General features: G+C 48.7%; 1 protein-coding gene across 2 annotated transcripts in view; it reads left to right on the top strand.

The window, feature by feature from the left end:
* Grap2 (GRB2 related adaptor protein 2) overlaps positions 1-25,353 on the top strand; it is a 73,338-nt gene that overhangs the window by 37,392 nt on the left and 10,593 nt on the right. Inside the window, exons 2-4 of one of the 2 annotated variants that reach the window (XM_021640341.2) lie at positions 11,936-12,027; positions 20,493-20,584; positions 24,169-24,288. In XM_021640341.2, the coding sequence (XP_021496016.1) occupies positions 11,950-12,027; positions 20,493-20,584; positions 24,169-24,288 (290 nt within the window). In that variant the 5' untranslated portion in view covers positions 11,936-11,949. Of the gene's footprint in view, positions 1-11,664; positions 12,028-20,492; positions 20,585-24,168; positions 24,289-25,353 lie in introns of those variants that run through there. The other variant, XM_060389019.1, reaches the window with a different exon arrangement.

Here is a 25,353-nt window from a genome sequence, read left to right as displayed (position 1 = left end):
AGAGAGAGAAAGACAGAGAGACACACAGAGAGATTTTTTTTTCTGTTGTGTTTACCCTTGATACTTAAATAATCCCAATTGTTGGGTTCCTATGAATAGAAGAAGGTTTTAGGTAAAGAGATTGAGCTCGTGGATGGCCAGCTGGCTGAAGTCACACAGCCAGGCCCTGAGTCCCACTGTGCCTAGCTCCAAAGTCCATATCCATTTATTATGTGTCATATCCATTTATTATAGAATAAAGACCCAAATTCCTGGAGTTCACTTAAGAATAAAGAGTTGGGCCTGAGAAGATGGCTCAGTGGGTGAAATACTTACCTTGTAAGCACAAGGACATGAGTTCGAGCCCCAGAACCTTCATTAAAAAGTCAAGTGTAGTTGCGTGTGCCTGTGATCCTAATACAGAAGAATTGGAGATAGGCAGAGGGTTGGGCTCACTGCTGTGCCTAACTGGTACCTAACTGGTGTGCTGCAGCCCAGGGAAAGGCTGTCTCATGAAACAAGGTGCAGGGAAGAAGAGGAGGAAGGAAAACCTGAAGGAAGCAACTAGAAAGAAATCAAAATGCCTGCATGCCAATTGGACTGGCAGTTGGCCAAAGGATCAGAGAGAAACAAAATCAAATGTCAAGGCCCCTGTATTCTGGTTCAAAACCCCCACAACAGAAGTGGCCTAGCTTCTCCATCTTCCTGTTTTCAAAACACCTGCGTTCTTAGAGTATTTTACCTCCCGAACAGCCAGCAGCATAACACAATTACCAAGTACTAGCAGCAGAGAAAGTAATTCGATCATCCTATTCCACACGGCCCTGCTCAGGCCACGTGCTGAATACTGAGTTCAAGCCAAGTGACATGTTCTGAGGATGACAGATGTGAGATCTTTGAAATGACCAGGAGATCAAGTCCAGACAATAAAGGACCCTGGGAACAGTCAGGTTTAGGAACAAGAATCCAGGATTTGTGGGTGGTTTGGTTTTTCTCCTTTGAGCAGTGTTTGGAATGAGGAGAGACATTTTTGTTCGATATAACAGACTTGCCAAGTGCTTCACTTACACTTTCCAACCAGGCCATTTCCCTTGCACCCACGTGTTCTCCAAGGGAAAACCCACCAGCTTCGAGAACTGCTTCCAACTTGGTGAGCCCAGGGTTGGGGCGCCTTACTTGATCAAAACTGCCAAGAAAGCGAAAGGGACCAACTGGGTGTGGCGGTTACATGTAATCTTGACACTGGGAAGGCAAAGGCAGGGAATCAGGAGTTCGAGGCCAGCCTTGACTATGTATCCAGCACGGGCTATGTCAGACCCCATCTGGGGAGGGGTGGGGGGGAGAACACCTTATTCTACAAGACAAAGGCTGGTATGGCTTTCTTGAACCAAACTCAATTTAGAAAGGCCCACCTTTTCCCAAAATGAGAAAATTCTAATTATTTACTTGACAAGCAAAATTCAAAATTGTATCCCTTTGTCTGGTTTTTGCTTGGTTTGTTTGCTGATTTTTTTTTCTTTTTTTTTTTTTTTTGAGACGGAGACTCACTACGTACTCCAGAGCAGTATCAACTTTGTGATCCTCCCGCCTTAGCCTCCAAAGTGTTGAGATTACAGGCACGCGCCACCACCATGCCTAGTTAATATCATCCCTTTGACTGGCAACTTTTCATGCCTTGACTGGGTGACTGGCTGTATGAAGCTGTCAGCACCTCTAGATTTCCAGGGCTAGACTTATGGAGTGAAGGCAGGTAAGCAACCATCTGAGTTAATATTCACTTTTGCAAGCTTGGAAACCAGTGAGCTGAAAAATGGCCAGCGTTCCGATGATAAATGGGAATTTGATGACACAAGTAAAAGTGACAAAAAGATTAAGGTAGTTGTGATCATGGAGTCTTCTGAGCTACACTTCTGTGTGTTGGTCAAATAAGAGTGACAAGAGCCTCTGGCACAGGTAGGGAGGGGAGAAGGGGGGAGACGACAGGGAGTGTGTTTGTTATGCGCGTGTGAGCAGGAATACAGCCCCAGTGACCAGAGTGCAAGAAGATGGAGCTTTTCAAACACATGATAAATACAGCCAACTTTCAGAGCCCAGATCAATAAAAACAAACATGAAGTGAGCAGAAGGGAAGGAGAGAAAAGAGCATGAAGGCCCCATAAAATCCCAGTGTTGTGTTTGAAGGGAAATCGTGATGTGAATAGGAAATGGGAAAGGGGGAAAAAAAGGCCTGGCTTTTGTTTAAAAAGAAAAAAAAATCTGTCTGTCTGTCCCTCTCTTGGCCTTTCCTTTCATCTATCCCAGATGCTCTCCCTGCCCTTCTGACAGGGTTCACAAAATGATTTCTGAGTCGGGGTGGTATTTGTAATGCTTCGCTTCCATCTGGATTTGCCCGAAGCGTTCATGGTGTGGCTGGAGACAATTGCTACGGCTTTAGGAAACACGAGGGATAAAATGAGCAGTCAGCTAGAGATGCATCAGCCATTGTTCTTCCATTTCCATAGCTGCCTTAAAGCACAGGATTGTCAACTTGACAGCACAGTGTGGCCGTCGGGGACCTCTCCAGTGGGGCTGGCATCTTGATGTTATTTTGAGGCTTTCATGGTGTTAGCTTGATAAAACAACAGGAGAATTTAAAGCTTACATTCTAAATAGCCATAGTAAGTGACCAGTGTTTAAAGGAGAAAGTGAACTAACTTGAAAACCCTTGAATATACTATAGGAGGTGGGAGGGAAAGAGGGGGAGGGGGAAAAAAGGAGAGGAGGAAGAGGAGGAAGTAGCGTGGAGGGGGAGGGAAGTAGAGGGAACTGCAGTTTGTGAGTGTGTGAAGTGACATGAATCCTATTTCCAAAATTGCCTTGGAGTGCATGATTGCCCATTCTGAGGTCAGCCAGTTTATTGCAGTCATTGCCTCTTTGACCAAGAAGTAATGGCCTTGAATTTCCATGGTATGTGAGAATTTGCTGCTGTCAATTTCTTAGCCGACAGGCAGCTACCCAGGAAGGTTCAGCAGGCCTAAGCTAGTTAGCAGTTATTCTGAGCTGTTGGGAGGAGGGCGTATGATTTTGCTAGTACCAAGAAAGGCCAAGAAAACCAAGCAGAGAGAGCGCGTAGCCATAGGACCCAGCAGGCATACACTGTACTATCTTGCTTCCTTCTTCCCTGTCTGGTCACTGACGATAATAATACGTGAGGAGCTGGGATGTAGCTCAATGGTAGAGAGCTTGCCTTAGCATGCCTGCAGCAGTAGGTTCAATTCAGTACTGCCCCTCCCCCAGAATTACAAGCAGTGCCCACCGGTAAGACCCTTGGCACATTACAGACCGCAGCAAGCAATGGCAGCTTAGACCTGGCCAGCTCTTGGTTCTAGGCATTGGGCGGTATGTTCCCTCTCTGGCTGTCCCAGGGCTTCCTGCCCTAAGCCAGCCACACCATGGTCTTTCTCTGGGTGTTTGAGCAGAGCATAGAAGCCAAATGAGTTTCCTCCTCTCCCCTTGGCTAGTCGGCCTTCTCTTCCTGCCTACCCAATGGTCTCCATCCCACGCCACTGCTGTGTCTCTGGCTAACACCACAACCAGGGCACGTGGCCAGGAGAAAGAAGTTAGCACCTGCCCAGGGGAAGTGAGGGGAAACGGAGGCTTCAGACGAGAAAAAAGGAGCATATGTTTGGTGGATTTACACTTTTAAAAGCAGTTTTGACATTTGTTTTTCTCTACAAGAAATGTTGGTAGAATACTCAGATGCCAAAACGCTTTGGGGAAAGACTATGCAGGCAAATGCCAGGGCTGAGCAGAGCTTTCTGCACTTGCTTTCCCTGGAAGGCGACGGCGTGAGGACTGTCATCCCAGTTCTCAAAGGGGAGACTGAGGCATGGAGAAGGAAGACTCCTCAGCCACCAAGCTGAGCCAGAGAGGTTGGAGGGCAAGTTTGTCCGACTCCCACCCTCATCTTCAGGGAGCCTCCCTTCTTCTGAGGGAGCTTCGCCTGAGGGTTTGACAGGTTAGAAAACCAGTGGGTGTTGTCCGAGTTTAATAGAACATGTGCGTTACAGTGAAAGGAAAAAAAAAAGAAAAGAAAAGAGTATTTTTCTTCAATAAAGTTTGGGGGTGAATGAGATGTTATGTGATAAGCATAAAAAATAGTTGATTATATAAGCCAGGATGAAGGGATTACAGAAAAGGGAGGTGATGAGAGCCGGTGATGAGACTGGGATTTGGGAAGAGGGGAGGGGACCTGCTTGGGGACAGTGTCCTCACATGTCGTTGCTCTCCTTCTCTTATTTCCTCTCTTCCCACCTCTTCCTCTAAAACTAAAAAAAAAAAAATTGGAGCTAATTAAAAAAAAGAGAGAACTGCAGCAGTTCTGAGAGTAATGCAGTCACCATAATCCACAGTGACAGGGACCTGCAGAACAGCGACTTGATTAACTAAGGATATCAGGGATTTTAGGGGCTCTCCCCATGTGCCAGTTTGTCTGTATGGCTGAAAAACATCCTGCTCATATGCTTCCCGCGAACCTGAACAACAACGCCTTCAAACCCCAGAGAAGCTTCCCATTTGGAAATGAGAGAGTCACGAGAGAGGGCCAACGAATGCAGGGGGCTCCCAGGTACCAGGTTGGCAAAGGTCTCCAGGAAGGGCCCTGGTAATCTGGAGCAGAGAATGTAAGGTGAAGCCTGGAATGACCTGCCTCGCCTCCCTGTGTGGCATGGTGATAATGGGCAGAGCCCCAGGCTTCTCCAGATGAGGAGGAAAAAGTAGCATTTTCCCCGCCTGCCCGCTCAGCACCTCGCTGCTGAACCAGCTGCCCCTTTGTCGCCTGTCATTAGAGACAGGGCTGTTGGTGGCTTCCTGCAGGAGAGAAACAGCAAGAAGATGAACTGTCATTCCAGGGAACACACCTGCGCACAGGACAGAAATGGATGGGAGTTGGGGGTGGGGCCCGGAGGCTTCTCATAAGCCACTTCCTCTGGGCCTCCAAGACTGGCACCCGCAGCTTGAGGCTGATGAGTTTTTGTTCTGAGACAAGCTGCAGAGGGCCCCCTTGAGTTCCATGTGTTAACCCCTGCCAGTCATGACAGGGGATTTGTGCTTTCCTTGGGCATAGGAGGGAGAAAGTAACGAGTCACCTGAGGGCAGGAGAAAAATAAAAATGTCCTGTATGCACTGGGTCACTTTAGAAGGGAATCTCAGTCTCTTAGGCAGAAGTGGTTTGGGTGGGATGCACTTTGCTAGTCTTGCTTTCTTCCGTTGCAGTAAAATCAGAAATGTTTATCTATTCCCTGGAGAGAGATCACTTGTCTCCACTGAGAAGGTTCTTTATTCTCCTAAATTCCTGAACCAAAAAAAGAAATGATGGAGTCTCTCACATAAGAAGAACGATATCTCGAGGAACCACTCACTGGCTGCACATCTAATGAAGAGGACCCTGAGGACCACCTCTAGATGCAGGAGCACTTGCAGCCCTGATCTGGTGATGATGGATAGGGAAGAGGGGTACCAGGGGTCCTACATGAACTGGTTATAGCTGCCCCCGTTCTACTGCCTACTCTACCCTCCGGACCTGGCCTTAGGTTCAGATCTTTGAGGAAACAGAAGTGAAATCTTACCAGAAGGGATTCACGGGTCACTGTTTTAAAGGCTGCGGAGGATGCGTCCCAGACAATTCAAGAAGACACAGTAAAGAAACACGTATGTCTTGTTAGGCATTTGGCAAGAAGGTTAACATTTCTGTTACCCAAGAGCCCAAAATGTAGAGACACCAAGCCTTCTGCATAGCACATATTCTTCCAGAATAAATTGCTTTGTGCCTCTAGAAGAATATTTAAACAGCTGACAGCTGAGAGGGCATCGTCCATCCAGTGATTACAAATTTTCATGAGCCATCTAGCTATGCCTTATTGTTCTCTCCTGCTAAGCCCAATGCCCACTAAAGCACAACCGTAGCAGTCAGAGTTAAAACAAAAACCAAACACAACACTAGGAACTGGGGAGATGGCTCAATGGAGAAGGTGTTTACAGTGAGGACTGGAATTTGAATCCCTGAACCCACTTAAAAGCCAGGCAGGCCTCATTGCTGCCTATAATTCTTGGAAGCAGGAGTGAGAGAGAGGTGCTTTCTGGGGCGGGCTTAATGGCCCGCAAGACTAGCCAGAATTGGTGAGCTCTGGGTTCAACAAGAGACTCTGCCTCAATACATGGAGAGCAACTGAGGAAGACACCCAATTTTGCTTTTAAACCTCCACATGCATGCACATGAATGTGCCTAAATACCTAGCATGTACATACACACATACACACACAGAGACACATGCAAATGAAAGAAAAGGAGGAAGGAAGGAAGGGAAAAAAGGAAGGAGGTGGAAGGAGGGAGAGAAAAAAGGAAGGAAGGAAGGAAGGAAGGAAGGAAGGAAGGAAGGAAGGAAGGAAGGAAGGAAAGAAACAACACAATGGAGATTTCAACACAAGATCATTACCTTATAACCAAAAACTAAGTAAGAGTCAGGCATGGTGGCATGCACCTGTAGTCGTACAGCAGGAGGATTTTGCAAGTATGAGGCCAGCTTGAGCTACAAAGTGAGATGCTGCCTCTGAAGGGCAGGAAAAAAAAAAAAGACACAGTCTTGAAACGAAAGGGGCCCTCTTGCCATCGTGTTCAGAAAGAATCTAAACCCCAGAAAATGTGTGGGAGAAGATAGCGTCTAATTATCTTCCATCTAAGCAACGCTGAGTTTTATAGGTGCTAGACTCTGAAACAGTTAATGCTTACAAGCCTCACAACTCAGAAGGGACAATGAGGACAGTCACCAAACCTGCCTGGATAAAGATTGGAAGGCCTCGGGAGAAAAAAGAAAAAGAAAAAGAAAAAAGTTTACAAGGCTCAAGCCCCAGTTTGGGGTGCACCATTGCCCCCTGTTGGACTAAGCAAGCAGACTTCTTAAGGAGGCTGTGTGCTTCACCATCTCCGGCTGAGTTTGCTCAAAGGTTGTGGCACCTTGGAGTGGGGAATTAATTGGCAGCTCCCGCCCCCCGATGGCATCAAATGTAGCTGGAACTCTGGTGGCAGGCCACTTGTTTTGCTTTTGTGCGTGCAACAAACATTTACGAAACATCTACTAAGCACTGCCTGCGGATCGTGAACACTCTAAGAATAATATGCATGGCTACTACATACTATGTTGGTTACGGTCTACATACGAAGGAGCTGTGGCTGTTGCAGTTTTGTGGATGAGCCAACATGACCCCCAAGTGGCAAATGTCATATCGCATATTCCAGTACACGCCTGTGGATTCCTAACCCTCATTCCATTAGCTAAAACCCCTCCCTTCCAGAAGTCAGCAAGGAAACCTATTGCGGTAGCATGTGCCTGTAGTCTCGGCACTCAGGGGGACTGGGCAGGAGAATCAGGAGAATCACCTTCATCTATCTAGCCAGTCTGAGACCAGGCTGGATACGTGGGACCCTGTCTCAAAAACACAAGAGGCAATGAATGCCAGTGTTCACGAATAAAGTGTGACCCGAACACCCGTAACTGTACCTGTTCATTCATCTTCTGTGGCTGACCTTGAGGCTACAACAGTACGGAACAGAGACCATAACTCCTCAAAGCCAAAGGTACTTACAACAGACCCTTTCCAGAAAAAAACTGCCTGACCCCTGGTCTTCGCAACTCGGTAGAATGTTGCCTCTATCAGTAGTTTTTTGAAGCATTTTCAGAGTTGAGCACAGTGGTGGCTAATATTTACCTGGCCCCCAGCTTGGGGAAGCGAGGGGCGGCATACAGGTGTGCTCTTTTTAAGATTTAATGCCTACAAACTCAGACTTTAAAATGGATCAATTAAAAGGCAGTTATTTGCATAACAAAGTTTCCTTTTCATTTCGTAAGGGCTTCGCCGCAGGGCTCCTTTGTAGACTGAGTCTCTATAACACATGCTAATACAATTCCATTTACAAATACTCTATTCAGAATAACTTTCCAAGAACCGTCCTATTGTGTACGGTGGGGTTTAGCTGTAATCTCCCCCTCCCCCAGCAGCATAAGACTTCCTGCTCCTGAAGAGTAATTGAGCTGACATTTGACTGTCTCCAAGAGAAGCTTCACCTGCTTGCAGAGTCACTATGGCCCCGACCCTTAGAAGGCTGAGGCAGGGGCACGGCTTTAGCCCAGGTGTTACAGGCCAGCCTGGTCAGCAAGACTTCAGGGGACCCCATCTCAACAGAATAACAACAACTGGATCAAGGCTGTGGCCCCCAAGTGTCTATATTATGTAGCTCTTGGAGCACGATTTTACAATTTCTTCCAGTTCTTCTCTGTACCCAAACCCAAATGGTAGGCTCTTCATTCTTCTCTTCATTTCAAATAAACTAACAAAAATTACATTTGTGGCTAATGTTCTGATAATGTGTGGTCAGCAGTATTTATAAAATCTCTCTCTCTCTCTCTCTCTCTCTCTCTCTCTTTCTCATTGCAAGACATTATGCTGTCTGAATTACAACACAAACTGGGGCATGCATTCAAATTAGAGCTGTCCCCAGCAAAATAGGAAGTGGTATGCTGATTCAATTTAGGACCCGGCTTCCTCTTTTGTTGGGTCCTGAGCCTGAGTCTCACTTAGCTTTGTGCTGTTATGCAATTGCTCCTTTTAAGAGAGACATAAAATGGAAGCCTTGGCTATTCATAGCTAACTTAGGAGGAGCTGAAATTGTTCAAGAAGTTTCTTGCCTGGTACCATTTTGACGATAACTAGTTTTCTGAACAAATCTATTTTATCAGGCTTACTAAATGGAGTTATGTCAAAGAACCGCTTGGTGCCTTTTGTTTTCATCTCGTGGTCATAGTCTTTTAAAAGTAGACAAACATGTAATGACTGTTTTCCAGGGTGATTTTTCCCCCCTAGTAAAAGCAGCTTACAAGGAAATTCAAGGGCAGAGAAGATCAGCTCAGGCATTCCTGTGTGGCGTCACCCTGTGGTGAGGCTGATCTGTGGCTGCTAATGGATAACGCGTGAGAGAAGAGGGCCGGTGGGAAGCAGACTGATGAGAGAGCCCCACAAATGGCATCTTCTGTGGGGTTTGGCTTGGGGGGGGGCCCGCCGGAGGTGGCTGGCTGCCCCTGGAGGCTGCAGCTGATGGGTGGCAGGTGGCATTTCAGCCATTTCTAAAGCCAGTCCCTGGGAACACACACTGAGTCCGTCTGTAAGGATGGGGAACTCTGGAAAGGGGGCTCCTCCTCCATCTCTCCCAGAGGTCAGGAGCCCTGAAATTATGAATAACGGCATGAAGGCATTCTTGATTTCGGGTTATGTTCTCCTCACCTCCTTCCCTTCATCACTGCTACCCGCTTTTAAAATCTAGTCAGGTCTAAATAAATATATAGATATAAATTTGTTTCCCAGATGTAAAATGTAGCCGGTGACAGGTGCAGACTGTTACACACAAAAATTAATAAATAAATAAAAAGCAATCAATATTTACTGAATAAACTATATCGATAGCTCACTTTTCTTCCTCCCTTGTGGTCCCCATTAAACTTTTCCGAATCAACACTAATGAATATAGCCTGTGTCTTTCAACAGTCAAACTGAAGAGGACATACTGTTCTCTTCTTCAAGAGGGATAGAGAGAGAGTGCAGAGCTTTCTGACCCCAGCCAAAGTGCCCCCTCCCCACCTTGAATAGCCTCCCCCTCAAAAAAAGCCAGCAGCCAAGCAGATCTTATTTCACAAATGGAAACAGAAGTGGATCTCACAGAGAGCGGGCTTGTTTAACTGGGTTTTCAGAGCTGGGGAGCCGTGAGATGTGCCTGTACCTCTGGCCCTGCCACACTGCCAGCCTTCCCAGGGGAAGACAGAAAAGTGACACGATTCAGCAGCAATTTTACTTCTGTCTGGGCCTTCTCACCCAAGTGACTTACAGCACTCAGGCTTGATCTTCCCAAGCTCAAGGTCACACCCGGAGCGTGCTTTTCTCATCTCTAATTTACAAGACTTTCTAGTACATTTATATTTGCCTCCCCCTTTTATTCACTTTGCTTAATAAGGTAAATTTGTGTGCAAGTGGGATCATGGTTTTCAGGACCATTCACCTGACTCCTGATCTCTTGAGGTGACCAAGTGTCCACTGTGGATACCGTGGTGGTGACCCACAAAAGTCATGTCCCCCCTGCAAACCACAGGCAAGGCTTTAATTAAGGAAAGGTTTGAGTGGTAAGGTAATGGGGGTGAATTAGTTCAGCAAAAGCATTTAGCTTTCAGGAAGAAGGGCAGAGTATTCCTCCCTGCTCAGGGGGTTGACTTAGGCCAGAAACATGTTAATTTGCCTCAGACAGATGTATCTTGAAGAAAGTGCATGAAAAGGAATACATTTGTGCTGCTGCTGTGTGGAAATAACCCGTGACTGTTGGGAGAGCACGGAACGTCAAAGATGGTGTTTTATTTGGCTCCTGAGTGATGCGCCACTCTCCGTCTGCCTTTGGAGATTGGTAATAGTCACCTCACAGAGTGCCTTCAAGGAAACAAAGCAGATGTGGGAAGTTAGCCTCCTGAGCCTCTCACTATCACCCTGCTGCAGTTGGTTCTAATCTTCCCAGAGCTCTCTCTGTACCCTGCCACCTACTGCTACCTTCCTGATGTCCCCAGATCTCGCTGAGAGGGATAGAAGTCTCCGAGAGAACTATCTGCGGCCCCAGTGTCCTGATCGCTGAGAACCCGCTAGGTCTGGGAGTTAACTTATTAACTCACCCAAAGGGCTTGAGAATTAGTGCAGTTTTGTAAAGTATAAATGCCAAACCTCAGCTTTCCAGACGCTGCCCTGACAGTAAGCTGTCTTAGCAGAGGATCAGAGAATGTGACAGTCCTGCTGATTAAGTGCCACAGTCAGTGAGAATAGTTTATAGGGAGATGAGTGACACAGTCTTTTCTTCTGCTTCAGGCTGCGTCGGCTGGGGAGAGATTTGTTCCATAAAATTAGGACTGTCCTTATTATCTTGATACAGGATGCCATGTAGCCCAGGCTGGCCTCCAACTCACTCCGTAGCCAAGGATGACCTTGAACTTCTCATCCTCCAGCCTCTGCCTACAAGGGTGTGCAGCCATGGCCAGGTTATGTGGTGCTGGGGCTCGAATTCCTCATGCATGCTAGACAAGCACCCTATCAATAGAACCACCTCTTCCGCCAACAAAATTATTTTAAAACAAAATAATTTGATTTTTTTCCTATTTAATGTACTGTATAGGTAGACATAGTGATCAGTACCTGGGTGTTACTGTGAGGTGGGTTAATTCAATTCAGAAGGATCCAAATTGAAATTTCTGAAATGCACTTGGGCTGCATCATGATGTTAAAACAAGCTATCAGACCAACTGAGTTCCCCAGCTCAAAAACCAAAAAACGCTTCCTACTGTCAAACTGGGCAGAAGGACACCGAGCTCCCCACTGGCCAATACTGTCTAATTCTCTTAAATGATTCAGATGTAAAAGGGAAAATGGCATCTGTCTAATTAACACTGCCTGGTTAAATATAGCTGCTGAGGGAGGGCCGAGGGACAGTGCTTGCTGAGCAGTCTTTCTAGGCCCCTGGGCCTCAAGTTCCAGTTGATAGCAGGCCTCCGTCCTTATCAGTGAGAAACAGAGATGCCCCCAGAAGCAGTAACAGGCCACGGGGGCCAAGGGAGCCGGAGGGAGAGGGGCCGGGCTGCCACTGACTGTGTTTCCTACTCCTGGTGTCTAGTGGTTCAGAGAATGATGTGGGGAGCCAGATCTGGAAGGCTGCAGCAGCGCTTGTCGCAAACATGAGCCCTGGCCCTGCCTGGCCCTCTCGGCTGCCCGAGCCCAGCTCTCCAGCCTGCAGACATCCACTGGGCGACCCTCCTGCCCACTGCTGAGCCTGCCAGGCAGCGCCATCTGCTCTGCAGCCTGTCCCTGGTGGGAAGGCACAATGACCACGTTGTTTCTCTTCCAGCTCCCCGTCAAGACATGGAAGCTGTCGCCAAGTTTGATTTCATGGCCTCGGGTGAGGATGAACTGAGTTTTCACACTGGAGATATTCTGAAGGTAGGTGAGCTGGGGGTCCCTGAACCGGCCACCAAGGCCACCTAACAACCTATGCCTTTGCCTCTGGAAAAACTGTGCACAGTTATTTTTATATTATTTTCTTTTTACTCCTAATGTTTTCTTTAAAAGAGAGTTTCCAAGCCAGGTGTGGGAGGATACCTGTAACCCTAGCACTCAGGAGGGAGAGGCAGGAGGATCAGGAGTTCCAGGCCAGCTTTGGCTACGTGGTGTGAGTTGGGTTAAGTGAGACCCTATCTCAAAACACAGCAGAGAGAGGGGAGGGAGGGAGGGAGAGAAAGAGAGATTGAGAGAGAGATTGACCACCCACATGTAGACAAATGCTGCAGCTTCTTAGCTTTATCCCTTTAGTACTGCCTGGAAGAAAGACAGGCAGAGGAACAGGCTGTTGCTGTAGGGAGGACACAAGCGTCAGGTCCCTCATCACAATAGCACCCCAGTTGGGTAAGCAAGGGTCACTGTGTATACGTGCGTGCGTGTCTGTGTGCACGTGTTTATGTGTGTGTATTTGTATGTGTGTGCACATATGTACATGTATGTACTTGCGCACATGGGTACACATGCCCTTGTTGACATCAGGTGTCTTCCTCCTCTGTTCTCCACCTTGGCTGTTTGAAGCAGGGTCTCTCACTGAACCTGGGGCTCACTGATTTGGCTTAGGCAGGCTGACCAGTGACTCCAGGGATCCACCTGCCTCCACTTCCCCTGTGCTGGGATTACAGACACATGCCTCTGCCCCCAGATATTTATGTGTGTACTAGAGACCTAAACTCAAGACCCTATGCTTGCACGGTGGGCTATTTACTGCCGAACCCTCTCCCAGCCCCAGAGGAGCCATCTTTAAGAAGCCTTGCTTTGAGCACAGCCCAGTACCGTTCTATATAAAGATAAGTTCACATCCCTTCCAAAGCATCCCTTCCGGGCACCTATGTGCCAGACACCAGGATGGGTGACAGAAACTTAGACTTGGCATAAGTCACCCTCCTTCTTCTGCCATGCCTGTGGCGTGGGGTGGATAGCACGTGCCTCTGACGGACCTTCATCTAGGCTCTCAGCTCTGGAGCACGGGAGGGAACATGGGATTCCACCTTTCAGGGAGGGCAGTGTGAGCGCCAGGAAACAGCAAACCCATAGAAGTGCCAGGCTGGGCTTCAAATGAAAAGGGTGCAGGTGAAGGGAGCCGGGGAAAGGCAGCAGCCCTGAGGCGGCTCGACAGAGGCCACGCACACCCAGCCACGAAAGGGCTTATTAAGCCTTGTTTTTCAGCCCCCACTTGCAGAGCTGAAGTGGCTTTGGGTTTCTTCCACGTTCCAACTGTCCATCTACATGCTCCAAAAGTTAGCCCTTGTGGTTTGCGAAAGAATACAAACCTGCCCACAGGATATTGGGTAGAATGTGGTGACAGCGTACCTGCCCCTCTGTGTGACCTCAGGGCACCCTCCAAGAGCTGGCCTCAGCTCGGGTCCTCAGCTGTCCAGGTGGTCCTCTCTGTCTGCAGTCACCAAGGTCACTGTTGTATCCTGCCACAGAGAACTATGGCTCCCCAAAGCCCTCATTGGGGTGTCAGAGGGCAACTTGGGAAGTGCCCACAGAGCACGTTCCTGTAGACTAGAAGGCTTCATTTACCACCCCATCCCCACCCCGAACTCGTAACTGCTTTCAGCCTGAAAGACCTAATACTGCGGTTGACCCCAGAGTGTCCCAAGTTTGAAGTTTTATCAGCTCAAATGTATCTGGGCTACTGATGGAGGAAAATGTGGCTTTTGCATCTTTGGATCCTTACTGGGGCCACAGAGACACACTTTGTCATGTGATGCTATGTCTCTCCCTTCCTCTTCTAGTGGACCTTGTGACCATTCAGATGCCAAGCATATTGGAGCACCCAGTGCTCCGACTAGCTCCGCCCCTACATTCATCACACACAGACCCTGAGGGCCTGCTTAAGCTCCCATTACCTTCCGCTATCCAGCAGAATAGAAGGAAGCACAGCAAATGAGCGTTCCCTCAGCTCTGCTTCCCAGCCTGGCCCCTTATCTATTTCCTCTCCTCTGTTGCTCAGACAGAAACAGTCCTCTGCATTGGGTGCCCTCTGCTTCCCCTCTTGGCTCCAGGGCCCTCTGAAGTCCGCCCTTTACTTTGTGTCCTGGTTTGATTTCTGTTGCTGGGATATACACCTTGGCCAAAAGCAACCTGGGGAGGAAAGGGTTTTGTTTGACTTCCACTTCCACATCAAAGCGCATCACTGAGGCAAGTCAGGGCAGGAACTCAGGAACCCAAACAGAGACCATGGAGGGGCGCTGCTTTCTGACTCATGGCTTACCTCCCTACCTGTGCTCTATGACCCACCTGCCCAGGGATGGCACAGCCCACAGTGTGCTGGGCCCTCTCACATCAATCATCAATCAAGAAAAAGCCCTGCAGACTTGCCTATGAGCCAATCTGATTTCAACTTACATTCCCTCTTCCTAAATGACTCTAGCCTGTGTCAAGTTAACAAACAAAACAAAACAAAAAAACACCTCCTTTGTATGACTAGAATGTCCCACCAAGACACCTATGGAATGAGACTCTATCAGCTGCTCCTCTCTTGGGGCTCTTTCCCCTCACTAACCTCTGCCTTTCTGCCTTGAAGCCCAGAACCGGTTGTCTGCTGGATGTTACCTCATAGCCTCCGGCCCCTGCCACCAGGCCCACGCAACCCCTTTATACCCACCTACCCTAACTTCCTTCCAAGCTATTCCTTTGTCTGTGGTCGAAGTACCATCGAATTTCAGTCGCTGCACACCTCTCACCTGCCACCAGCTGAGGCCCTGTTGCAAGCCAGGGCTGGCACATGTGCCACTGAAGCATCTCAGAGGACCTAGGATGTTGGGGGTACGTTCTCCACTCCATAATCGTGAAACGGAGGCTGAGGACTTAAACAGCATGTCAGGATCACACAGGCAGACAGTGACTGAGCCAGGGCCTGGGTGGAGTTCTGTCCGTTCCCTATGCACTATCTCTGTTCTAAATACATTTCTTTCACTAAGTCCCTCAAGGAAGGCCCTTCCCTATTAGAAAAAAAAAAAAAAAGTGTAATGGCAGGGGGAGGGGGGAACACAAGGGAAGAAACACAGGCTTTATAACCATATGAATATGGATTCAGTTCCCAGCCTGTGAGCTGTGCGGCTTGGGCCTAGGTAACTGTGGATCTGAGCATCACTCTCTACCTCTATCTATGGAGGGATTTCCTACCCTGCAGAGCCGAGGAAAGGAGTTAAAGGTAATGGCGCTGGCCCAAAGCAGATCCTGGGCAAGTGGTGGCCATATTATCATCAGTACCTGCCTTCCTGCTTGCCCTGCCTGCTCAGATGATAGGATCACACAGCCCCTTGACTGAAGCCATTGCCTCCTGTCTCTTCCTCCTTCAATCACATTATATACTGGTCCCAGAAGGACTCTTCTAGAGGACAAATCAGATCATATCATCATTTCCTTGCTCAAAAGCACTCAGTGGTTCCCATATCCGTTCATTGAAATCTAGCCCATCTGACTCCAACACACTGTCCAGTCTCATCACCCTCACACACCAGGCACGTGTGTGCACACATACACATAGCACGCATCCCTGAGGACACACTGCCCCTGCCCCCCTTGCGACATATATCATCCTGTCTCAGGCTCACCCCCCCACCCACTCTCCAAGTGTCCTTTTGTATTTGACCATCTCTCCAGAGCACACACACACCCACTGATCCTCTCCCTTCCTTACTACCCAGTCCCAAGAAAAACCAACCCTCTTCTTTGTCTGTTTCCCAGCATCTCACACACTTACAGTCTTGCCTCGGGCCAACTGTCCTTCCAGGGCCATCTCTCACTACCACAGTTACTTACTACCTGTCATCTAAATTGCCCGTTTCTGTGTTGGCTCTTCCACTGGCCAGAGTTTTGTAGAGACGAGGACCACACATACTTCAACATCTCCAGGAGCAGAAAGCTACTTCTCACCAATGTTAGATGAGTGAGTGAATGAATGAATGAATTATTGGTGGGTTCTTTCATTGATTAAACTCCCCGAGAACAGAGAGACTCCTGCCCAGCAGAGTGCCTCCCAACATCTACCTCAGGTCACATCCCCAAATAGGGACCCAGCCCATATGTCCTGACCTGGGAAATTGCATCTACATGGCCACTTAGAATTCCAGCAGCCAGCCAACTCTACCCACCTTTTGCAGTTCTGCCCGGTGCAGCTAGAGTGGTCAGGAAGGAAGCGCAGAGAGCCTGGGCCAGAGCTCTTATGTTTGAATGGTGGCCATTAGTGACCATGTCAATCATCCCCATCCCCAGGCAGAAAACACGCCCAGGGATTACTGCAAACCATTTCAAGGCCAGCTCTGAAGTGCCCTAGAAAGTCACTCTGGGGTGCTCAGGCTTCTTGATTGGCCTTCAGCGCTAAAGATTAAACAAACTTTCATTAGAGAATTAGTACAAAGAATGGGTCTGGCTAGCTCAGCCAGCTACTCTCTCCTGCTTCTTCTCTGCATTCCTTGGCTAAAACAGTATTTGCTTACTAGATGCTGATCCGGGTAAAATGGTAGATAAGGAGGTGGACAAGGAACCTCTGCCAAGCGGCATGACCCATGTTCTCCGGGGAAATAAAGAGTTGGAAGGGACACTGGGAATCACACTTTTCATGTTCGGACCTGTAGCTCCACAGGGTACACAGATGCACAGATCTACATCAGAATCTGCCGGCAGCGTTGCAAAAACGGCTTTTGACCCAGTTTGTTCCCACCTGTTTCTGTAATGGGTCCAAGTCAACTCCATTTCTTCCTGCTAAGAGGGGCCTAAAAGCACCGACTTAATCCCACACAATTAACTTCCTCGGAGCTTCAGCTTTCCAAGATACCTGTTAAGAGCTGTACATTCATCCAATTTTACATTTTTTCCCAGCTGTACTATTTGGCCTTTCTCTTCCCACATCTAGCTTATTCTCAGACCATGTAACCCAGAAAATTATTCTCCTAGGGAACATTTTAAGAAAGAAGATACAGCAATTTAAGTGTAGAATGTCGTGTGTTTGGGCTGAACTCCTTGCTCAGGTGTTCATGATGCGAACAAGAGATAGGGAAAACTGAATTGATGGAGAGATGAGAACAGGAAGCTTTGAGGCTCAGGGCCCACAAGGCAGAAGGAAGCCACCACCCCTCAAATACACACACACACACACACACACACACAAAACCACCACCACTTTTCTTTGCAGAAAATAGGATTTTAAAAATAACCCTCTATATACCATAAAATGCCTGTAAATTCGCCTCTCCGGAAAACAGTCTTTGGCAGGTCAGGCCCCGGGTGGTGGAGACAAATGGCCGGCAGCCTTTAGTTTCTGGAGGAGGTAGTTGAGCCCTAGCCATGATTACTCAGATTGAGGCCCGCAGAGGGGCGAAGAATCACAGTGTGATTCTTACTGTGATAAGCCAATTTCCAAACCTCACCCCGATCGCTCGCTGAGAATTTGACATTGGTTCCTCTGGCCAAATCACCTCCCCTCCCCCGAAGGTCCCTTGTGATAGGAAGGAAAAAAAAAAAAAAAACCAAAAAACCAAAAAACAATTCCAAAGCTGTCCGTGATTTGGGAGCAGTGCGAAGAGGGGAAGCCTCGTGCTTTTTAAGCAGGGAGAAGATGCCACTGCTGAATTTCCTTGCCTTCCCTTGACCTAGATTGTCGCTGCTCCCCACCCCCTCGCTCCCTTCAGCACACACAGACCCACACCCAGCCTCAGCAAAGCCCAGAGCCACATTTGATCTTAGAAAGTTTTCTGTTCTCAGCAATTCTCGAGCTCAAATATGGGGCATGCTTTTACTGCTCCAGAACAAATGATTACAGCCCAAACACTCATGAGCAATGCTTGCAAGAACTACAAACCCTTCCATGTCCTTCAGAACTGGAGTCCTCCCTCATAAAGATACAGCACTGAACGTGTGTGTGTGTGTGTGTGTGTTAAAGAATGTATACTAGCACGTCAATGCCAGCACTTGGGAGGCAGAGGCAGGTAGATCTGATTTCGAGGTCAGCCTGGTCTACAGAGCAAGTTCCAGGGCAGCCAGGGCTACACAGAGAAACCCTGTTTAAGAAAAAAATACACACACACACACACACACACACACACATATGTATAAAATCTTCCTTCAGAAGGGTGTTCACCTGCCAGAGCTCTGTCTAGCTTCACCTAAGCTCTGTAAGGTTCCAGGGGGTCCTTATTATCCCCACTTTTCACATGGCTAATTGATTTGTCCTGTGTCACACAGGCAGTGACAGAGCTCAAGCTAGGAACCAGCTTTTCCTGCTCCAAACCTAACGGCACTATTCCTTTTCTTCCATTTCAGCAGTGATATCAGAGGTAATGCCAGGCATATCGGTGCCATGCTTTTAACTCCAGCACATGGGAAACAAAAGTAAGCTGAGCTCTCTGAGTTCAAGACCAGCCCGGTCTATATAGTGAGTTCCAGGGCAGCCAGGAACTCACCGGCTGTCTCAAAAGAGAAAAATGAAATAAATGGAGCCTGGGCCTGGGGATGACACTCAGCGAGGGGAGGGCTCCCCTTGTAAGCCCGGGAGCCCGGGAGACTGTTTTCAGCATAAGCAGCGTGGTGGAGTTTGCCTATAATCTTAGCATGAGGAACACGGATTGTAGTGAGATCAAAACTTCAAGACCACCCTGGGCTGCTTAGGAATTTGGTGGGCAGCTTAGGCCATGAAACTCTGTGGGAGGCAGGGAGGGAGGGAGGCAGGGAGGGAGGGACGGAGAGAAGGAGGATGGGCGCTTTCGGCATCAGCTTTTGCTGTGGGCGAGAGGAATCCAAGGGACCCAGGACTTCCAGTCCTACCCTTTCTGGAACCCCATTCACCCCTGGGCTCTCTCCTGCATCCGACACGTACATCCTCAGCCACAGCTCACTGAGTTTTTCTTCTCGGTTGAAGAATTGCAGCTGAGTTCACCCGCTACAAGCTGAAGCCCACGAGTTCCTCCTGCTCCTGCTCCTCGCTATTTCAGTAGAGACATCACCACCCACTCTGTCTCCCAAGCTAGAAACCCGAAGTTTTCCCAGAATCCCCTTCACCCTCAGCTACCCCAAGAGGTTACAAAAGCCTGCCTGATTTTACTTCCTCGAATCCTCTGAAATAGGTCCTTGTCTCTTCTTAGCTCAGACTCCCTTATCCCTCACCTTGAGCTATACCCACCTTCCTCTTCTTCTTCCCCTGGTTTTACCCCACCCCGAGCTCATTAACTCTCATTTTTACTGTTATTTCTTAGTTCAAAATCTTTTTTGGGGGTGGGGGTAGGGGTGGGGGTGGAGAGGGAATGCTGGAGAGATGGCTCAGAAGTTAAAAGCACTTGCCTGTTCTTCCAAAGGGCCCGGGTTCAATTCCCAGCAACCATAGAGTGGCTCATAACCATCTAAGATGAGATCTGGTGCCCTCTTTTTCTTTCTGGTGCCGAAAAAATATTTCGGGGGTTCTCTATAAATCTGAAGATTAAAAAAAAAATTCGGAATCTTCAACCGTGGACCAATAGGCCCTGTACTTCTAACCTCCCTAGCTAGAGTGAAGACACTCTGGGATCTGGAACTCACTATTACTTAGCTCAGGCTTGTCTCCAACTGACAGAAATGTTCCTGCCTCACCTTCCTGAGTGGTGAGAGGACAGGCCTGAGACACCCACCTTGTATCTTGAATCCTATCCCAAAAAATTCACAGTGGGAATATAAAGGATTACAGCTTACAAAGCTGGTCTCACTTAGATATCTTAGTTTTAGTCTTCTTGTTTAAAAGTAAATTTTTGGTCAGGCATGATGTTACGCTTCTCTAATCCCAGCACATGGAAGGAAGGTAGAAGCAGAAAGACCAAGAGTTCAAAGCCATCCTTCACAGTGAGTTCCAGGCCAGCTTGGGCTACACGTGAAACTTATCTCAAAACAAAACAAACAAACAAACAAACACCTAATGAATTAGTTCATTAGTGGCTGATGAAACAGCTCGGTAGGTGACTTTGACCCCTGGGACCCACCAGGTGGAAGGAGAGGACTACCAAAAGTTGTCCTCTGACCTCCCCAGACAAGTGGTGGCATAACCGTGCACACTCAGAGACAAATGCACCCACATAAGTAAAGTGTAAAAAAACAAAAATCACAAGGAAGAATTCAGGGCAGTCTCCGAGGGCTAGGCCTGAGCTGCAGTGGGATGGCGTGGGTGGGCGGCACAAGCGGAGAAAAATAATGAGGTAAAAAACAGTCAGACCCTAGAGACTTAAGCCAGAGTCTGCCCTCCTTCCCCACTAAGGCCTAGAGCTGATATCCCACCCAGTTCCTTAGGCTTATTTTCCTCTCATGGCCCTGCAACCCCGTCCTGCTGCTTCGTGTCCTCTCAGCAGAGTGCCTGTCCTTTCTTCTCTTCCACCTAGATACTAAGCAACCAGGAGGAGTGGCTGAAGGCGGAGCTTGGAAGCCAAGAAGGATATGTGCCGAAGAATTTTATAGATATCGAGTTTCCTGAGTGAGTATTTCCAGCCTGTCAGGATGGGTCTACCCACACACGCTCCCCTTACTTTTTCAGTCATCACTAAAATTATCCATGCATACCCAAAGAACTGTCAGAAATGCCTGCCTCTCTCTGGAGATCTCCTTCGCCAGCCTCCAGAACCTGGCAGCGGAAGGCCAGGGTGGGAGGATGATTTATTTGCATGGCATCACATTCCCTTCTGAAGTTTACACCACGTACATGAATTGCCTACTTAATTTTATATATATATATATATATATATATATATATATATACATACAGAGAAAAGAGAGAACTTGTAAGTTAAAACCACCTATAATGAATGTAGTTGCAGAACCGCCAAGATTCCCAAAGGGGGCGCTGTTGGACGTCCCAGCTCAAAAGCCATCCCTGCAAAGCTCCTCTTGACTGCTTATTAGCCGTTGCCTTCCTCCCTAAGCAGGGATCCCAGACTAGCTCTGCTTGCTCACCTCAGTCGGGCTGTGTGTGGGAGGAGAGAGGGGATTCTCTCCAGAAAGAGGAAGTGAAACACAGATTGGTCTGTGTTTGTCTTAAGAATTGACCACAAAGGTTAGATAGAAATCTAATCTCGCCTCACAGCCAGGGTCTAGCCCCAAGAGCACTGGCTTTGAAAGAAAATCATAGAGGTATTGATGACTCAGATGAGGGGCAGTGACGTCACTCTCCACGACCCAGGAGAGACCACTGAACCAAAAGGCTGACCACTGACCTCCCATGGGCCCTCGGTGCTGCTGTCATCTGCTAGGTGGCCACAGCATGCCAGTCCCTCTCCCACCTACCTCTCAGCTCTGCCATCGTCCTCCCAGATGTATGGGGGGGACAGTGGAAACCACCAGAAGAGAAGCATCTTGATCCCCTCCCCCACCCCCGGGCCCACTCCCACTGGACCAGCAGCTCAGGCAGCCATTCAGATGGAGCTTCCAGCAGAGACATGTTCGTCCTCCTGCCCTTCCCCCCATCTACTTTCTCCTGGAGCGGTCCTGTCGGCTAACAGGCTTGTTGTAATCACCCATGTCCTCAGCCAAAGAAACAAACGAAAAACAAAACCACGAAACTGTTGGTTCCAACTCTTTTTTTTTCCTTTCCTTTCCTTTCCTTTCCTGTACCCCTATTACCAACTCCATCCTCCCATCTCCTGGGGAACCCCCAGGACTCCTGTTAGCAAGGTCCCTGCCAGTGACAGATTGCTGCTGCTCTCTCTCAGCCACCATCTCAGCACGATGGGACCTCTTTCCCCCTGGAACATATTCTGTGTCCTCTTCTTCAGCTTCCTCCCCACGGTCCTCCAATGCCCTGGCTGCTCCTCCTCCACCTCCTTTGCCAGGTCCTCCTCACCACTACCACCCCTCCTCCACTAAGCCTTTCTCATTACCAATTTATCCCAGTGGTGGTGCGCGCATGATCGTGGGGGCCAGAGGAGAGAGCATCACGTGTCACCTGTAAAAATGTCACCCACATCTTTTGAGACCCGGCCTACATTGGTCTATTACTTGCTGGTGAGCCTTGGGGTCCTTCCTGCAATAGTTCCCCCCCTCTCAGTCCTGGAACTGCACCTCCCAAAGCCAGGCTTTTGTGAGAGTGCTGGGGGTCATGACAGCCCAGGTTGCCACGCTGTCAGCGTGAGGACTTTGCTGACTAAGCCATCTCCCCCTGACCATCTTAAATGACTTCCCACCCCAGCATCCTCTCTCCACTTGGTTTCCATTTTCTCTCCCGGCTCTCACAATTCCCCTGGCATGCCGTTTTAGATTATTCTGTTGTTTACAGTGTGTCTCCTGGGCCGCCTAGAATGTCAGTTCCCTGAGCGTGAAGTCGCTTGTCTGCTCTGCACACCACTGTTTTCCTAGCACCAAGGAAACGGTCCCACGTGTTCAAAGATGGTCAGTAAAAGCTGTCAGACCCAGCCAAGATGAAATAAAAGCTGTCATCCTAGCAGTTCTAGGAAGCAAAATCGGAAGTTCAAAGCCAGCCTCTAACATATAACAAAGTTTAAAAATCAGTCAGGGCTACATGAAACCCTGCCTCCCCCCCCCAGCACCCTAAAAATTGGTTTATTGTGGTGGTGCACACCATTGATTCCAGGCATTTAGGAAGCAACGGCAGGCATATCTCTGTGAGTTCAAGACCAGCCTGGTCTACAGAGTTCCAGGATTATCAGGGTAGTATAGAGATACCCTATTTCAAAGTAATTAATTAACTAATTCAAACGAACAACAACAACAAAAAAAAAAAACCCAAAAATAATAAATAAAAGATGTCAAATAAGGGAAAGAAGAGCTTTGGAATAATAAGGAAGCTTGAAACCCTGGCCTCCTGCGTCTGACAGAAACCGTGTGGAAAATTTGGGAAGTCTTTAAAAAAAAAAAAAAAAAAAAAACGAAACAAAACAAAACCCATACTCCATTTCAGTTAGAGAACATAGCTTTTCTGAATGCCCTGGTCTGCCCATTGCTTCTGCTAATAACTTCCCCTTGAGCTATGGCTGCTGCAGAGCAAACCTCCCTCCTACTCCTGCTGCTATTGTGTTTCCTCCATGTGGCAAACGAGGTGTGAGACACCAGAAACCCCAGGCCCCAGGCCCGCTGGGCACCACCAGCCAGCTGCTGTGGCCCAGGTCTGGAGGAAGTGTCTGGAGTCAAGGGCCTCACATTCTACGAAGCACAAAGGAGCCGGAAGCTGAGGCCTGCCGTGCGTTTGTCCCGAAGGCACTTGGGCATTAATTAGCCTTCTGATGGCAGCAATTAGAGCAGCCATCTAGAAGCAATATGACAGAGTCCCACCTGTGCCAGCTGTGATGGAAAAAACCCTCATTCCCGAGTGGAGAAGAGTCTGTGGTCTCCTGTCGGAAGCTGCAGCCGCTGTTGGCCTTCCCTGGCGTGTCTGACTATTTTGAACATTCCAGCCACTGCCACCCTGTGCGTGTGCTCTGGGAAATGTGGTTTCTCCTCTGTGTCTCTGTTTCCTCAGGAAAGACATTTCCAACCTGGATTTCTGTAGGGGGGGTGACCTCAAATTGCAGGGGAAGGCTCATGAAGGAGGTGACCGTAGACGTGGCTCTTAGGGACGCCTGAACCCCTGAGCTGGAACTGTCCTGAAGGCACCCAGGGGATCAGGGTCCCGCCGCTGGCATCTCAGGAAGGGGATGGGTGCCCCGCCTTCACACCTACATACATTCTACATACAGAAACCGTGTATGTACATACATACATTTTCTTCTCTGCATTCCTTTCCTAGTGGGGGGGAGGGGGGGCTGCATCCTGCTGTGAATCCCTCCAACATGGGCCCATTTTGGTACGGCAGCAGACCTTCATGATTCAAGTTTCCCAAGCCAGAGCGAAACTTCTGGAGGGAAGGGAAGACAGAGAGCAACGGCAGAGCAGCGGCCCATCGCTTCCCCGAAAGCTGAGACTCGACATTGCTAGGTTTTAGAATGCGTGCCCCACACCCTGACTCAGGGTCCCTGGCCTCCTCCCTTGAGCCACCTCTCTTCCATGTCCCTTCTCCCTCCCCCCCACCACCATGTGTGACATCGAACTTTTTGCCCTATCTTGCTCTAGGTGGTTCCATGAAGGCCTCTCTCGACATCAAGCAGAAAACTTACTCATGGGCAAAGAAATTGGGTTCTTCATCATCAGGGCCAGCCAGAGCTCCCCAGGAGACTTCTCCATCTCCGTCAGGTACTGGCTACTCCTAAACCTACCTTGGTCCTCCTCAGCCTGCTGACGCTGGGCAGCTACCCGGCGAGGAGAAGCCTGGTGGTGACTCTTTAACTATGCTACTATTTCTTCCCCAGAACATGTGTCCCCAGCTCTTCCATACATTGATTTCTCTTCAAAATGATGTGTACGTAGTGGGTAGCACAGGCAGGCTGATCTCTGTAAGTTCAGGGCCAGCCTGGTCTACACAGTGAATTCTGGGACAGCCAGGGCAACCTATTAAGGACCACCTGAAGAGGAGGGAAAAAGTGTGCATTTATCCACTTCCCTGCCTAGCCCAGATATTTTCCAAAAGCACGTTGATCTGCTTTCTGTGTGCTCCGGACAGAGCAGGACACCCTGCAGACATCAAGGAGTATCTGTGGAAGGAGGGGAGGAAGAAGGAAGGAACTCACGCTTGACTCTGTCTTCCATCCGGAAGTTTATATCTTAACCTTTCCTGTTTATGTCTGAAGAAAGGCTTGAGAAAATCAGACGTCCCAAGTTGCTGCTGCGGGAAGCTGCTGGACACAGGGCCAGGCTGCTTCCCCGAAGCAAGGCCACGGCAAAGCACAGCTGCGAAGAGCAGGGAAGAGCTGAGGGAGGCCCCTGATGAGGGGGATCAGGAGGAACTTTGACACTGTAACTGTGCCACACCTTATACAGGAAGTGACTAAGTCCAGGCAGGGACGTGACACAGACCTAAACGGAGAAACCCCAGATCTGAGTGCAGTGTGTGCGGTCAGCGTGTCAAAGACTGCAAGTCAGACTTGGTGACCACGCCACTGAAGTGCGAGAAATGTAGCTCATAGCTGAGGAAGTGGAGGCCAGCGCCTACAGAAGACACACCTCCTGCCCGGTGAATGGACAGGCAACACCGCCCTGTGAGGCTTTATTGCTTCCCAGTGCAGAAATCTAATCTCTGGTGATAAATTGTGGCACTTATCTAAATTGTTATTTAGAAAGAAAGGATCTTTTGAAACATAAGTAGGAGCTGGTGAGTCGTGGCACACTCCTGTAATTTTCCAGCGCTCGGGAGGCAGAGGC

This window comes from Meriones unguiculatus, chromosome 8, assembly GCF_030254825.1.
Source record: "Meriones unguiculatus strain TT.TT164.6M chromosome 8, Bangor_MerUng_6.1, whole genome shotgun sequence".
NCBI lineage: Eukaryota > Metazoa > Chordata > Mammalia > Rodentia > Muridae > Meriones > Meriones unguiculatus.
The sequence above is the reverse complement of the archived record's forward strand: the minus strand, read 5'-3'. Positions and strand labels throughout refer to the sequence as shown.